General features: G+C 39.6%; 1 protein-coding gene across 1 annotated transcript; it reads left to right on the forward strand.

Moving 5' to 3' along the window:
- The first annotated feature begins 8,184 nt into the window (after nucleotides 1-8,184).
- Nucleotides 8,185-16,253, forward strand: LOC107851121 (disease resistance protein At4g27190). Its single transcript, XM_016696041.2, has 3 exons — nucleotides 8,185-8,850; nucleotides 13,562-15,914; nucleotides 16,020-16,253. The coding sequence occupies exons 1-3, from the start codon at nucleotides 8,320-8,322 to the stop codon at nucleotides 16,025-16,027; spliced, it is 2,892 nt and encodes a 963-aa protein (XP_016551527.2). The 5' UTR covers nucleotides 8,185-8,319; the 3' UTR covers nucleotides 16,028-16,253.
- Nucleotides 16,254-16,579: the final 326 nt, after the last annotated feature.

A 16,579-nucleotide genomic window follows, 5' to 3' on the forward strand; every position in this document is an offset into this window, starting at 1 on the left:
ATCTAAAATTTCAACGGGCTCTTCTTCGTAAGACAAGGAGTCTGTCACTTTGATACCCTCTACTGGCAATACCATAGAATGATCTCCAATGCATTTCTTCAACATGGATACATGGAATACCAGATGAACGAAACCCAAACTTGCAGGCAATTCTAACTCATATGCAACTGTACCAATCTTTTTCAAAATCTGATGTGGCCCTACATAACTCCTTTCATAGGAGAAACCTTGAGAAACACCCAATCACCAATTTCAAACTCTAGTACTCTTCTCTGAACATCGGCATAGGACTTTTGACGACTCTGACCAGTCTTGAGTCGTTCTCTAATGATTTTTACTTTCTCCATCGCCTGATGGACAAGATCAGGCCTATATAACTGAGTCTCACCCACTTCATACCATCCTATCGGAGACCTACATCTCCTTCCATACAAGGCCTCAAAAGGATCCATCTTGATGCTCGCATTGTAGCTATTATTGTAGGTGAATTCAACCAATGGCAGTTGATCTACCCAACTACCTTTGAAATCAATGACGCATGCCCTCAACATATATTTGAGGGTCTGAATGGTGCGCTCAACTTACCCATCCGTCTGAGGGTGGAAAGTTGTGCTCAAATTCACTTGTGTACCTAAACCCTTCTGAAAGGATCTCCAAAACTGTGATGAAAACTGCGTACCTCTGTCGAATATAATGGACACCGGTGCCCCATGCAATCGAACTATCTCCTTAATGTAAACCTTAGCATAAACCTCTCCCGAATAATTAGTCTTCACAGCCAAAAAGTGGGTTGACTTGGTCAACCGATCTACAATCACCCATATAGAATCATATTGGTTTCGGGATCTCGAAAGTCCTATAATGAAGTTCATATTTATAATCTCCCATTTCCATAAAGGAAGGGTTATCTCTTGGGAAGTACCACCCGCCCTCATGTGTTCTACCTTCACTTGCTGACAGTTCAAACACTTGGACACAAAATCAGCTACATCACGTTTCATGTTATTCCACCAATACAAGGTTTTCAGATCATGGTACATCTTAGTAGAGCCTGGGTGAATGACATACCTTGAAGTGTGTGCCTCATTAAGGATTCTTTCCCGTAGCCCATCGACATTCAAAACACACAAACTACCCTGAAATCTCAGAATACCATCACCACTAATTTCAAACGACATAACCTTTTGTTGACCCACATCTTTCTTGATTTGCATCAAGATGGGATCTTCAACCTGCTTCTCCTTAACTTCAGCACAAAGAGATGACTTAGCTAACTCATGATCAATCACCCCTCCATCTTCGGAATCTAAGAGTCGCACTTCCAGATTTGCAAGGCGGTGAATATCCTTCATCATCTCTTTCTTTCCTTCTTCTACATGAGAAAGGCTGCCCATAGATAACCTGCTGAGGGAGTCGACTACAATATTTGCCTTGCCCGGATGGTAATGCAAACTCATATCATAGTCTTTCAAAATCTCCATCCAATGTCTCTGCCTGAGGTTCAATTCTTTCTGTGAGAAAACATACTGTAAACTTTTATGGTCAGTATAAATATCAACATACACTCCATAGAAATAGTTCCTCCAGATTCTAAGTGCAAACACCACGGTTGCTAACTCCAAGTCATAAGTAGGGTAATTGCGCTCATGCACCTTTAACTGCCTAGATGCATAAGCTATCACCTTACCACGCTGCATCAATACACAACCAAGTCCCACACGGGACACATCATAATAAACCACAAAATCATCTACACCCTCGGGAAGGGTCAAAATAGGAGCAGTAGTCAGCTTGTCCTTCAATTTCTCAAAACTATTTTCACACAAGTTAGACCACATAAACTTCATCTTTTTCTGAGTCAGTTTAGTAAGCGGAGCAGCTATGGAAGAAAAACTCTCTACGAACCTTCTGTAATACCTCTCCAAACCCAAGAAGCTCTGAATATCAGTTGGAGTCGTGGGTCTGGGCCATTTTCTCACTGCTTCAACTTTCTGGGGATCCACTCTTATCCCGTCACTAGACACAATATGCCCTAGGAAAGCAATAGTGTCTAACCAGAATTCACACGTAGAAAATTTGGCATACAGCTGATGATCCTTAAGGGTCTGAAGGATAATTCGGAGGTGATTGGCGTGATCCTCTTTACTCTTAGAATAGATCAAAATATCATTAATAAATACAATGACGAATAAGTTAAGAAACTGACGGAACACTCTATTCATAAGATCCATGAAGGCTGCAGGGGCGTTAGTCAACCCGAAGGACATGACTAGAAATTTGTAGTGACCATATCTGGTTCGAAAGTCTGTCTTGGGTATGTCTGACTCCCTAAATTTCAACTGATGATAACTCAAATGAAGGTCTACTTTTGAAAATCACTTGGCACCCTAAAGTTGGTCAAAAAGGTCGTCAATCCTACAAAGAGGATATTTATTTTTAATTGTGACCTTATTCAGCTGACGGTAGTCTATGTACATCCGAAGGGACCCGTCCTTCTTTCGCACGAAAGAGCACGGGTGCACCCCATGGGAAAACACTAGGACGAATAAAACCTTTGTCTAGGAGGTCTGCAAGCTGTTCCTTTAACTCCTTTAGTTCCGCAGGAGCCATTCTATATGGTGGAATAGAAATAGGAGGAGTGTATGGTAACACATCAAGGCCAAAATTTATCTGCCTATCAGGGGGTATCCTTGGGAGATCTTAAGGAAAGACTTCTGGGAATTCATTCACCACAGGGACTGTAGAGAAAGGTTTCCAACTTTTGAATCTTTTACTCAGATTAGGTGATACATACAACCTTTGGAGATAAGCTTTTGGGATCTAAGATAAGAGATAAAGTGACCTCTAGGTTCCACAGAACTCCCTGCCCAAACAAATAGTGTCTCATTCGGGAAAGAAAAAGTGACCTTTCGGGTTCTGCAATCAAGGGTGGCATAACACGAGTGGAGCCAGTCCATCCCAAGGATGGCACAAAGTCTATCATATCCAGTTCTATAAGGTCTGCCACAGTTTCTCTACCATGAATAGACACGACATAATTTCTATATACCCTTTTAGCAACAAAAGAATCACCTAAAGGAGTAAAAATAGAGAAGGGTTCTACAATAACTTTGGGCTCAAACCCAAAACCAACAGCCACATAAGGGGTCACATAAGATAAAGTAGACCCGGGATCAAGCAATACATAAACATCAGGAGAAAAGATTCATAACATATCGGTGATAACATCTGGTGAAGCTTCCGCCTCCTAGCGGTTAGTCAAAGAATATAACTGATTGCGACTGCTTCAAGCAGCTGAAGGGGCACCTTTTGGAAAAGAAGTTGTAGAGGTGGCTTGGGACTTAGCCCCCCCCCCCCCCCTCCCCCGCATTTATTCCAGCAGATGGACAATCTCTTTGAAGGTGACCCACTTTGCCACAAGTATAGCAGTTTCTCCCCTTAAACCAGCACTTCCCTAGATGATTTTCCTTTCGCAAACCTCACACTGCGGACGAGTACGACACTGCTGGGCCACACTTCCCTGAGATTGTGTACCTAGAGCTTTGGACCTATGAGGAGTCTGAAAACTCTGAGTTTGTCTGTATGTCGGTGGTCTGGTTGCTGGGGCGCTGGCTGCTGACTGTGCATTATTCCAAAACTTCATCTTGTTTGACCACCTATTACCCTAGTTACTACTCTGCGGCTGACTCTGGTACTGGTCCGCAGATCTAGCTCTCTTAGCCTGTCTGTCTTTCTCTCTAGATTCAGCAATCTTTTTCTTCTTCTCTTCCACTTGATGTATATGAACAGTCAGTTGAGCAAAGTCTAACTCCTTATTCAACATAGCCCCCTGGCACTTAAGTACCAGGTCATCAGCAAGGCCAGATGCAAATTTCCTCATTCGGGCCCTCATATTACTATTCAACTCTGGTGCATAGCGGGCTAGTTTATTAAACTTCAAAGTGTACTCCTGGACACTCATACTGCCCTGCTTCAGATTCATAAACTCTTCCTCTTTGGCCTCCCTCAACTCCAGAGGAAAGAATCGATCAAGGAAGGCTTCCACAAATTCTCCCCAAACTATGGGCTCAGCACTTTCACCTTTTTTATCTTCCCAGTCGGCATACCACTGACTCGCAATGTCCTTGAGCTGATAGGTTGCTAACTCCACCCCTTCAACCTCATCCACATGCATCACCTTAAAGATTTTTTCCATCTCATCCATGAACTCCTGTGGATCTTCCTCCACCTTGGTGCCAGTGAACTTAGGTGGGTTCATCTTCATGAAATGTCCGACTCTAGTATCCTCAGATGTAACAGATGCAGACCCAACATCTTCCGATCATTGAGCTTGGTTGGCTACCAACTGTGTCAGCATATGAATAGACCGTCTGAATCTGCATTTGAAATGTCTCCCTGAGCAGTTGGGGGACGGTTGACATAAGTCCGCGGAGCCCGAGGTGGACTGGTCGGGACTAGAGGGACTCCCAGACATGACTTGAACATGACTCTACCCGACGCGATTTCGCAGACACCCTGGGACCATGAACAATACTTTGATACCAAGTTTGTCACGACCTGAACTAGGGCCTGGCCTTGACGGGCATTTCGAACCATGGAGACCCAAAACACCCCTATCTGTCTGATAATCATGCACCTAATTCATATGATCAAAGTAATGTGGAAGAAACACAATATAACGGAAGCATGGTCAAGAATAATATGAAAATGAAAATAGGGAATAATGTCCGACAATCTAAATCAGCATCTCTAAAACCGTCTGCAAAATCTATACTACATGACTGAAACAATGTCTATCTGAAAACTGGGACAAGGCCCCCAGCAGACCCCCAAAACTGAATATAAGATAAAAGGACTGCAGGACCTAAGACCATCCAAAACATAGAAGGCTCACCACTTGTCTCTGCAACTCTGTCTGAATGATCTACTGATTCTCTTGACCCCTAGACTGGGCCTCTGAACCTGGGAGATTGGAGAGGAAAGGGAGCCAGTACAAAAGTACTGGCACGCAGAGATATCAAAACAAAACATAATATTTTTACAAAGTATAGTTGAGAGCCATTATAAAGCAATTTCATATCAAATCATTTGAAAGCACATGGGTGTAATGCAATAGTTTTTCTCATCAATAATGAAATGCAACTGAGCTAGGTGGAATACCCTACATAATTTACACCAACTGTCAAACCTCGGTTGCCACCGAGATTAGAGTATAAGTGAGGGAGAGAAACTCAAGACCACACAGCATGGTGTATCAACCCAATGGTAGTGCCGAAGATCACTTGGCTCGGTCTCCTACCTATAGTCCCAATTTAGGAATGACATGAATTCAAGTACACAGATCGCTTAGCCTGGTACCAATATTTCGTGTCGGCAAACATGTTATTCCAGCAATGAGCCCTTGTGTCTCAAACGCCTTCTTCGGGCATCCACCTTTCTCATGTAAAATCAGTGCATTCAAATTTCATTTAATTCAATCACGTATCGTATTCTGTAGGGTATCATCATATGCGACTTGCAAGTCATCAATATCACATCCACATATGCATAATCATGTAAAAACCAAGGTGCTTCATCATTTACAAGTGGTGAAGAATATTTATTTCAAATTCATGCTCTCTTTTGTTGATCACAATATAATATGGAGTATCGAAACATTATCATGGGAATTTGAAAATAATTTATCATTCATATTTATCAACTTCCATGGAAAATCTCAAATCACATATGCATGGTTTCAACCATTGAAGTATATAGGCAAACAATTCCCATGACATAAAGAAAATGACTTATAAATCATATTGAAAGCAAGATATTAGCATTTGATTAAAAACCTTCATTTAAAAGCATGCATGTTCATAAAGACTACACCCATGAGATTTTTGGATAACCCCACGTACCTCTATTTCCAAGGATAATAGGTGTTTCTTGAAGCTTGCGGATTGTTGATTCCAAATATGTAATTATCTTTGAAAACGTACCGTCAAATCTTGAACTATTGAACTATTTGGGTTTTTTATTTTTGAAACCCTAAGGAGAATCTTGAGCACTTTTGATGAAAGAATATGTATTTTGGGGTCCTTGGAACTAAATCTCGTGTTTTAGGGCTAAGTAAGGGTGGAAAAGGACCACTTTGTCCTCAACACGGAGTGTTTAAATCACCAGAATTCCTTACATAGGCGCCGCCCATCCCATTGCCTATCTTCACATAGGCACCGCCTAGGCTATCGCCTATGTTTACATAGGCGCCGCCTAGGCTATCGCCTATGTTCATGTAGGCGCTGCCTAGGCTATCGCCTATGCTTTCCGGTGGCCATGGGCGATTGGTTAGGCGTCGCTTATCACTTTGAAAGGTCATAACTTCTTGCTCGGGTGTCGGATTTTAGTCAAATTGGTATCGTTGGAAAGCTAACTCGAATACCTATCATTTGACACATAGTAGGTTCCCTAATTCGACATATACAGAGAGTTATGGTTGAAGGAAGCTGACACACTTTACAACGTCCACTAAAATTTAGTCGATCGAAATAGTTCCAACTCGTCCTTGAGTTGAAGGACCTCTATGGTCTAAATTCAAGCTTGAGCGGATTCACATGCTACACAATAATTAACATGCCGTATTGACATTGGATTTTATGGCTTCGGGATTAGCAACACATCGAAATCATGGTCTATATTGTAGCCCGAATTGCGGGGCGTTACACAGGTACACATCCTTTTTGAAAAAACTGTTGCACGAAACATCGTAAACAGTGAGGTCCAGCAAACAGTACTTCATTCTGTTTTTGAGCAAAGTATAGTTGCGCAATCACCATTTCATGTCTTATGAAACAGCAATGATAAAAAGGGCATAACAAGATAAAATTTACGGGAAACTTAGCAAAAGTACGTAATGCTTATTATATCACTGGCAATTTCTCACGAACTTCTGAATTGCTAGTGGCTTTCCTTTTCTTCTTTTGCTTCCTATATGTTTGTCTTTGCTTCCTATCTTTTCTCTTTTCCTTTTTTTTGCAAAATTAGGGAAAGCCGTTGCTTCACTCATTTCTCAAGAATAATTGCAAAAGTAGTGCTTATTACATCATTTATATAATCTGAAACTCTCTTGCTGGCCACATTCCTTTTCGTCTTTTCCTTCCTAAACTTTTGCTTTGTCAATTAAATAGTTGGAAAAAGAAAGGTTGTCTAAAGTAGTTAAATTAAAATTAAAGGAATTATTCTTCTCCTATCTGCACAAGAATGAAGAGGCTCCACAACAATAATATAAAATGGATTAATGATTGTCCTTAAGTAGTGCCTTAAACAAAGAAGAAGTATTCAGTTTAGCTTCACTTGATAAGCTTTGAGAGTTTAGCATTCTGATCAGAAACACTTTTATGAGCTCAACGGAACCATTGTCTTTGACTCGAACTATGTATACATAAACAAAAGATAGAAAATTAATGCATCCGTAAAATAAGATCATACTCGTTATCAAAAGTAAGCTCACTCACATGTCTACAATATACTCCCTGCTAACTGGTATCGTTTATATAGATCTTTTTCTCCGTTGTGCCCTTTTTTGTTAGGGCTACATGGATTTCAAGGGATGGAAGGTCTTTCGAGACCACAATATTTTCTTTTTTCTTCAAAAATAGACCAAATCCAAACACAAATAAACGTTAAGATCAATTGAGGTATGCTAAAGTTTGTAAGGGATTCTATGTCTTTTTTGGTCTTTATCTTTAATTAGCTGAATAAAGCATTCTTCATTTCTAGTAATTTGAAATCATACATAATATTTGTTGCTAGGCACGGAGTCCGGCGCATAAAAGGCATAATTTTCAACCCATTGCACCAATATCGTCTTCCCGCCTTTTCCTTTTCCTTTTGCTTTTTCTGTAATTGGAACAAGAAAAAGCAAAAGTTTTAGGTCTGTTTAGAATAGGGACTTAAGACTATGCCAACAAGCCCAGAGCTAATCTTATTGAATGATACAACTTTTGTTACTTCGGAAGAACAAAAATACAATCATGTTTCACAAGGGAAGGCATATACTATATTATAAAATGGGAAAAGTCATTACTCCACTCTTGTCTAAAGAATAAAGTATTTCTTCTTTCCCTTCCTATATGTTTGCTTTGTGAATTAAAGTAATTGTATTTGCCTTCAATTTTACTTATTCTATTCACATTCTTTTTTTTTACTTTTTCTTTTTGTTTTCTTTCAAAGTTGTGCTATAAATAAAGAAGAATCAATCAGTTTAATTGATCATCTTTGAGAGCATCATAGCATTCTAATCAGAAACAGTTGTTTTTTCTATACCTTAAGAATTATTCAATGGATATACTTCCTAATGCTGTAGGTGACATTGTTGTTGAAGTGGGAAAGTTTGTATCTAAATCCATCTATCACAAGATTGAAAATATTTTTCGATTCTCAATAAATATTGAAAATCTCAAGGAGGAAATGGAGAAGGTAGCAAAGTTTCGAGATGATATCAAAGAGAAGGTGGAAAAAGCCGAGGAAGAAGGCTATAAGCCAAAACCAGATGTTATCAAGTGGATCGATGACGTTCACGAGCTGTCAAAAGAATGGGAATCTATGCAAGAAAGCATTGAAGCAGCTAAGACGCTTTCAAATAAATGTTGTCCAAAATTCAGCCTTCGCTCAAAAATCTCCACTCAATCACAGAACATCCGAAATCAACTATGCAAGCTTATAGAGGTTGGAGAAAACTTTGGATCCAATTTGGAGGTAGAAAAGTACCAGATGAAAAAAGTTGAGTTCATACCCGGAACATCAATAGAAGGCCAATCTGCAGCAACAAGGAATCTCAACGAACTCCTACGACTATTGGAAGATGATGAGGTAATGTTGAAACTAATCCAAGATTTAATTCTAAATATTTTATGATGTGATAGTTGTTAAAAACTAATCCAAGATTTAATTCTAAATATTTTATGATTTGATAGTTGTTATTTTCACTAATTCATGTCTAATCAGATTTTATAGTCCACATACTTTTTAGTCGAAATTATATTTTTTTTTTCTATTGCAAATATGGTGTTACTATTGCGTTTCTTAAGGAGGTTAAATGGAGATTAATGTCTCGACCTGTTTTTTAGTCAAGCCACTCGTAACTCATTTTGTAGTTACCATTTAATAAGGCTTAAATGTTAGGTGTGGAGCCTGATTAATATGTAATGTTCTGATTATATATTAATGTTCATGCGGTTCAAGCCATTGTAGCACTGTACCTTTTATTCTCCATTTCTCTGCGTAATTGTACATACTCCGAATCATTAACAAAAATAGCCCGTCCGCCGTGGAGTTTACCTACGGGTGTTACCACGAAAACAGATTTCTCTTTCTTTCTCTCTCTTCACGAAATTTCTCTCTAGCTTTCATCTTTTCCGCCAGATCTAGTGAGTATAATCGCGAATCGATCCTAACATTAAGTTAAAGGTCCAAGATTCCATAAAAGGTTATAATATAACATTCGTAATTTATAAAACATAAGCATCAAATCTTTACATGTTTCAGACAAGAATAAGAGACTTTAAAAGTTAAAACACACACTCTTTCATAGATTGATAACATATACTAATATCCCTAAAGACATCTTATTTATGCTTTTAAGCCCGTTATTTTCCAAAATCGTGAGCCTATAAACTTACGAGGCGTTACAATTAATTTAACAAAATCAGTTTGGATTTATGCCTTGTAGTCAGAGGCAATTGATCTGGTGCGGAGACTGGTGGAGTAGTTTAGGAAGAGGGACTTACACATGGAATTCATTGACCTGGAGAAGGTGTACGACAAAGTACCTAGGGAGGCTCTTTGGAGATGCTTGGAGGTGAGAGGGGTTCCGGTGGCGTACATCAGATCGATTAAGGACATGTATGATGAAGAGAAGACTCGAGTGAGGACATAGGGAGGAAATTCAGAGCATTTCTTTGTCTTGAAAGGGTTGCACCATGGATCGACTCTTAGCCCATTTTTTATTTGCCTTAGTGATGGATGTGTTGACACGGCGTATTCAAGGAGAGATGCCTCGGGGTATGCTATTTAAGGATAATTTATTTTTGATTGATGAGACGCGGGGTGGGAGGTGGGGATGATAAATTGGAGGTTTGAAGGCAAACCCTTGAGTCTAAAGGGTTCAGGTTGAGTAGGACTAAGGCGGAGTACATAGAATGCAAGTTTAATGACTTGAGGACGGGGTGGTAGTGAGGTTGGATTCCTAGGTTATTTGTAAGAGGGATAGTTATAAGTATCTTGGGTCAATGATTCAGGAGAATGGAGAGATTGACGAGGATGTCTCTCACCATATTAGGGCAGGATGGATGAAGTGGAGGTTTGCCTTGGGAGTGTTATTATCACGACTAGAACTGAGGCCCTGTCCGTTACGAGCATTCCGAACCATGAAGGCCCGACACACCCCTATCTATCTGGTAATCATGCACATTAAAATATTACGAAAACATGATCAAATCTGAATACTGTCTGACTCAGTCTGCGAAATCTCTACTATAAACAAATCAAGCTATCTGAAAACTAGGACAAGACCCCCAGTAGACCAAAACATGACTATAGATAAATATCCAAGAACTAAACAGGCCTTCTGAAAAATAGAAAGCTCACCACTGCACAAGTCTGATCTGGGATCAGAATTTATCTACTGCTTGTCTGGACCCCTAGACTGAGCCTCAGAACTTGAGATGGTTGGAGGGGGACGGGATCAGTACAAAATTACTGGTGCACAGAGCAAATACATATATGAGAGCAGTTCAAAACCGTTCATAAGCAATCGTATAGTAAGAAATCTCATGGGCATTTTAAAGGACTTTATGACAACATCAGAAATCTGATACACTCTTTGTACTACTTCTGCGCTAGGTGGTATACCCTACAATTCTGAAAATTCCACGGTCTTTGTGAAAACTACCATTAACTCGGCAGCTAAGCCCCCAACCCAAGTGTGCCGCAAGGGTCGGAGTCTCTAACTCTACTATGCCACATGGTCGTCGCCAGCGTACAATAATAATCTACCTGTATCGGCAAATACGGTTTCGGGCTAAGAGTTGCTTAAACTCACGCCTTCTTCGGGTAACCACCTAACACTCTTTAAGCCCCTTTTTAAAACTCTATGAAAATATGCATTCTTTGAAAACATATTCGAAGACATACTCTGAAAACATAATCTGAAAACGTACTCCGAAAATATACAACATACTCCGAAAATATACTCCGAAAACATACTCTGAAAACATACTTTGAAAACATAATCTGTCATGGTATAAATACATATGGTATCGTCATACCATTGACTTGAAAGTCACATCTCTGAGCCATTATTAGTCTGTCATAAATCTCTGTATCCAAGACACAAGTTTTAAAACTCGCATTTCAATAATTCAATGCAATAAATCTTTTTCTCAAATCTCATGTAAGCACATATAATTCTTTCTCATAATCACGAGGACACATTTATATCAAGAAAACCCTCTCACAATTCCAAATCATGTACAAATGCCAGAGTATTGCAACAAAAACATCTTTCAAAATCACAAACCACAATCTTTAATTCAATTCAAGAGAGGGAGTTCATAATTCATGCTCTCAACAATCTTTAATCTAAAATTCATACATATACGTATATATATAAATCAATCTTAGGAGTAAAGGCCACAAGACCAAAGCAGTAGTAGTATTAAAACTTTTCAAAATGCATATCAATGATATAATTTTCAAGACATCCATAAAATACATGCTTTAATAATTTCTAAGCCCATGTAGTTTTTAGGATAAACCCCCACGCACCTCTATTTCACAAAATAATGGATGATTCTTGAAGCTTGCAGATTGGGGATTCCGAATCTCTAATCAGTTTTGAAAATCCACGGTTGAATCTCGAGCTCTCTTGACTTCTCCAACAAAAACCTAGGTTGTGTTCTTGCTTAATTTGGATGAAAATAATGATATCTTAGGGTTTGGAGGGATTAAATCTCGTGTTTAAGAAGAGAGGGGTAAGGAAAAATGATCAAAATACCCTCAAATGTTCGGAGTTTGGAAGCTGAAGACTAGGCACCCACAGGACTGGCAGGGCAGCGCCCTGCTCTGAGAGGCTCCCTAACCAGGGTGGCGCCTTGCTTAGAGAGGCTCTCTATGCTGGGCGGCGCCCCCTTATCACGGAGAGCTACTATTTTTCCAACCCAAACACAACCTTAGGCTTGTCTAAAAATTCCAAAATTCCTCCGAGACGTACTAAAACCTTGCCCCATCGCGACGTAACAAGAAAATCCAAAAACGGATGTCGGAAAGGTTGAAAATTTGTATCCCAAAGATTAAGAGTTAAAAATCAAACTTAAGTCTTTATTCTACACTTAGAAAAATATTCTAGTTGTTAGCCCTCAAACATAACACTAAAAATGAAATCGACTCTAGAATTTTTTTATGGGCATTACGATAGGAGTGATTACCACACGTATGTTAATAAAGAATAATTCAGTTCGGGCCTATATACGTAGGAACGACCGTCTAAACTCTAGCCCAAAAATACGGGGTGTTATAGTTATGTGATAAGAAGGTGCCTCCCAAGCTTAAAGCCAAATTCTACAGAGTGACAGTCCGGCCGGCCATGTTGTATAGAGTAGAGTATTGGCCAATCAAGAACTTCCACATTCAAAAGTTGAAGGTGACGGAAATGAGGATGTTGAGTTGGATGTGTTGACATACTAGGGGAGATAGGGTTAGGAATCAGACTATCTAGGAGACAGTGGAGGTGGCTTCGGCCGAAGGCAAGATGTGGAAAGTGTGGCTGGGATGGTTTGGGCATGTGATGAGGAGGGGCATAGATGCCCCAGTTCGTAGGTGTAAGAGGTTATCTTTGGATGATTTCAGGCGGGGTAGAATTAGGCAAAAGAAATACGGGAAGGAGGTGATTAGACTTTCTCTAAAGCATTTCACCAGGTCTCAAATGCTCAGCCTTCACCTGCTGGAAACAAAGGCAACAATATATAAAATCCACTACATCCTTCCACATTTCACCCCACTAGTATTGTTGTCTTAAGTCACGATACATCTTAGTTACTCTCGAATGGATGGAATACCTGGAACAATCGCCCTCCTCCAAACCAGTAGTTAGGAGAGCTTTGGTGTAGCCAGGTTAGTAGTATTAGGGATGTGTCCATAGTTTGGAGCTTCTAGTTAGGAGGGTTTGAGTATGGTTGGTGCCTTTGGTTTGTTAGTGTATAGTATTATTTTGTGGGTATCTTATTTCTGTTATTCCATCTTGTTTCATGTTTTATTACGACTTTGCTTACTGTCCTTTGTCTTGAGCCGGGGGTCTATTGTAAGCAGCCTCTCTACTTCTTCGGAGGTAGTTGTATGGACTGCGTGCATTTTACGTACATTTTACCTCCCAGACCCCACTATGTGGGAATACACTGGTATTGTTGTTGTTGTGAGATCAAGAAATTATGACTAACTGATCAAAGCCTCCTACGTCTTTGTTTCTCTAGTTTTCTACATTTCTTCTATGTGACCATTGATGCATCTTTCACTAGAATCCTTTCAGGTAAGCATCATCGGTGTGTGGGGTACCGGAGGAGTTGGGAAAACTACATTGGTAAAGAATTTGAACAATGAGCTCCTAAAGAATGTGTCAAGTTCCAAACTGTCTTTTGGTGTTGTGGTATGGGTTACAGTGCCCAAACCGCCAATAAACATCAGAAAGATTCAAGCACAAATTGCCAGTAGACTAAACCTACAGGTAGATAACGAGGCAAGTGTAGAAAGCATTGCCAGAAAAATCTATCAAAGGCTCAAGGAAGAAAAGAGTTTCCTTCTCATACTAGATGATGTTTGGAAAGGTATAAATTTGGATGATGTAGGTGTGCCCCAACCTGTAGTTCCCGCAAGAAGTAAGGTCATTATTACTACTCGCTCTTTGGAGGTTTGTAGGCAAATGAGAGCAAACGTCGAAATGAAGGTTACCACGTTGAATGAGGATGAATCTTGGGAATTGTTTGTCAAAAATGCCGGAGATTGTGCCAATTTGGAGCATATTCAACCATTGGCAAGGGATATTGCAAGCCAGTGTGGTGGTTTACCTTTAGCAATCACTGTTATTGCAACATCTATGAGAGGGAATACAAGGGTCGAGCTCTGGGAAAATGCTTTGGATTCACTTAGAAGGTCTGAACCTTATAACCAAAATGTAGTAAATAAGGTTTACAATGTCATCAAGTGGAGTTACGATTCTTTAGAATCTCTGGATATTCAAAGTTGTTTCTTTTATTGCTCCTTATATCCGGTGGCTGTTCCAATAGATGATCTCATACATTGCTGGTGGGCCGAGGGGTTACTTGGTGAAAATGACACATATGACGAAGCCTACAACAAGGGAATCGAAATGGTTGAGAGACTAAAAGATGCCTGCATGCTAGAACCCCATAAGAAGGATTATCTGAAGATGCATGATGTGGTTCGTGATTTTGCGATATCGAAAGCTAATTCCTCCTGGAATGAACACAATTATTTTATTCAAGCTGGAGTTGGGTTGGCTGAGATATCACATATTAAAGTATCGTCTTCTGTCAGGAGAATATCTTTCGTAAGTAACGAAATTGAGTGTCTACCGGATTACTTCACGAAATGCCCAGAGACAACATCTTTACTTTTGCAAGACAATGAACCCCTCGAGAAAATTCCCCATGAATTCCTTTTGGCATTTCCAGCTCTAAGAGTTTTGAATCTGAGTGGAGCTGGTATTAGAGCATTGCCTTCTTCCATCAATAGTTTACGCCAACTGCGTGCTCTAATACTACAAAATTGCCACATGTTGACAGAGTTACCACCTATTGGTAAACTTTGCAATTTGCAATTGCTTGATTGTGATAGTACGAGGTTATGTTGTCTGCCTTACGGAATGGACAAGTTGACAACTCTGAAGGTATTTAATCTGCCCGTTGCTGAATTGAAGAACATGAGTAAAGGATTTTTCCTCAAATTGCCCAGCATTGAAATGTTAGACATGCTGGATAGAGAAATGACAAATCTGAGGCCATTAAGTCTTATTGGAGCAACTTCTTTTGATGAGATATCATCTCTACACAATCTGACTTCTCTTTTTATTAGAGTGGATAGCTCATCGATTTTCAACCGAGACCACACCTGGATGTCTAGATTGAAAATATTTCACATTGAAGTTGGGAATACTCCAACGCGTGTACAAATAAACAAGTCAAGAAGGATGATAAGCGTCTCCAAGTGTGAAATCTTCAGTAATGGAGAGCTCTCAGGCATGTTGCAGTTTGCTTCAGATTTGTACTTGCACGAATGCATGGGTTTCAGGAAGTTGATTTCATACAACAGATTTGATGGATTAAAATCACTACACATAGAGAGATGTTCTTGCGATTTCGGACCTCCAGGAGGAAGTCCACAGTTTGACCCTCTGCCAAATCTGGAACATATCAACCTCGTTTCTGTAGATAACTTGAAGTGTGTTTCTGATTTCAGTAAACTTTTGGGTCTAAGATTGTCTAAATTACGTCAACTAGAAATACACTTTTGTGCAAGTTTAACATGTCTTTTTACTGTTGGTAGAGATTTTTCTGTACCCAAGCAGTTGGAAGACATTTCAATTACCTTTTGTCCTGAGCTGGTACAGTTGTTAGTGCAACGCAGTCCAACTAAGGCCACACACGTCAACTCAGAAACTCCAAGAGTTCAGAGGTTAGTGTTGAGAAACTTGCCAAAATTTGGATCGTTGGGGGAGCCGCAGAGTATGTGGGAACACCTGAAGGAGCACGAGGTGATCAATTGTGATCGAATCGAACACAAGAAGTTGCCTTCCTCTATTCAAACCACCAACGTTAAAGTAAAAAAAGGAGTCCTAGAGTGGTTTTACCTACGGACAGTTTCAGGTGATATGCCTATTAACTTTCACATTTCTCAGTTGTCGATGATATTATATTTGATTATTTGTTCTCTACTATGTATTGATCTTCACTTTTTGTGGCTTCATTCAGAGATCTAAAAGAAAGCAAAGGAAGGAACCAGAGAGACAGTGTTTGGAGCTAAAGTTAATCGGTCGAGTTTGCTGTGATGTATTTACTTTCAGATGTCGTTAATTTTTTCCCACCAATAACTGTTTCTTGTTTGTACCATTCCTGCTTTCTGGTTCTAATATTTTGATTGCTTGATTGTACACTGAGTAATTTCTTGTTTCGACCAAGAAAGTTGAAGAACGTTTTCACAAGACAGCAACTTCCCTATGACAAGTTCATATGAATAAGTGTAACATAATATAAGCTAAAGACATTAAGGGAAAATTGCTAATGAAATATTTTCCAAATTATTTAACCAACCGAACATGAGAAAACGTTTTCATCCTTACCAAACGCACCCTATAGCTTATTTTCTCTTCTTTCTTATGTTATTGTACATGTGTCACCAATGGATTTGTCCTTTTTTCCATTTTAGCATGCTTGAAAATCACACTTCTGAAAATATTGAGTTAAGCATCCAGTAACCCCCCGAACTATTGCCAAAGTTGCTACAACAAACTTCAACTTCACAGGGGTTCTAT

This window comes from Capsicum annuum, chromosome 1 (genome assembly GCF_002878395.1).
Source record: "Capsicum annuum cultivar UCD-10X-F1 chromosome 1, UCD10Xv1.1, whole genome shotgun sequence".
Lineage (NCBI taxonomy): Eukaryota > Viridiplantae > Streptophyta > Magnoliopsida > Solanales > Solanaceae > Capsicum > Capsicum annuum.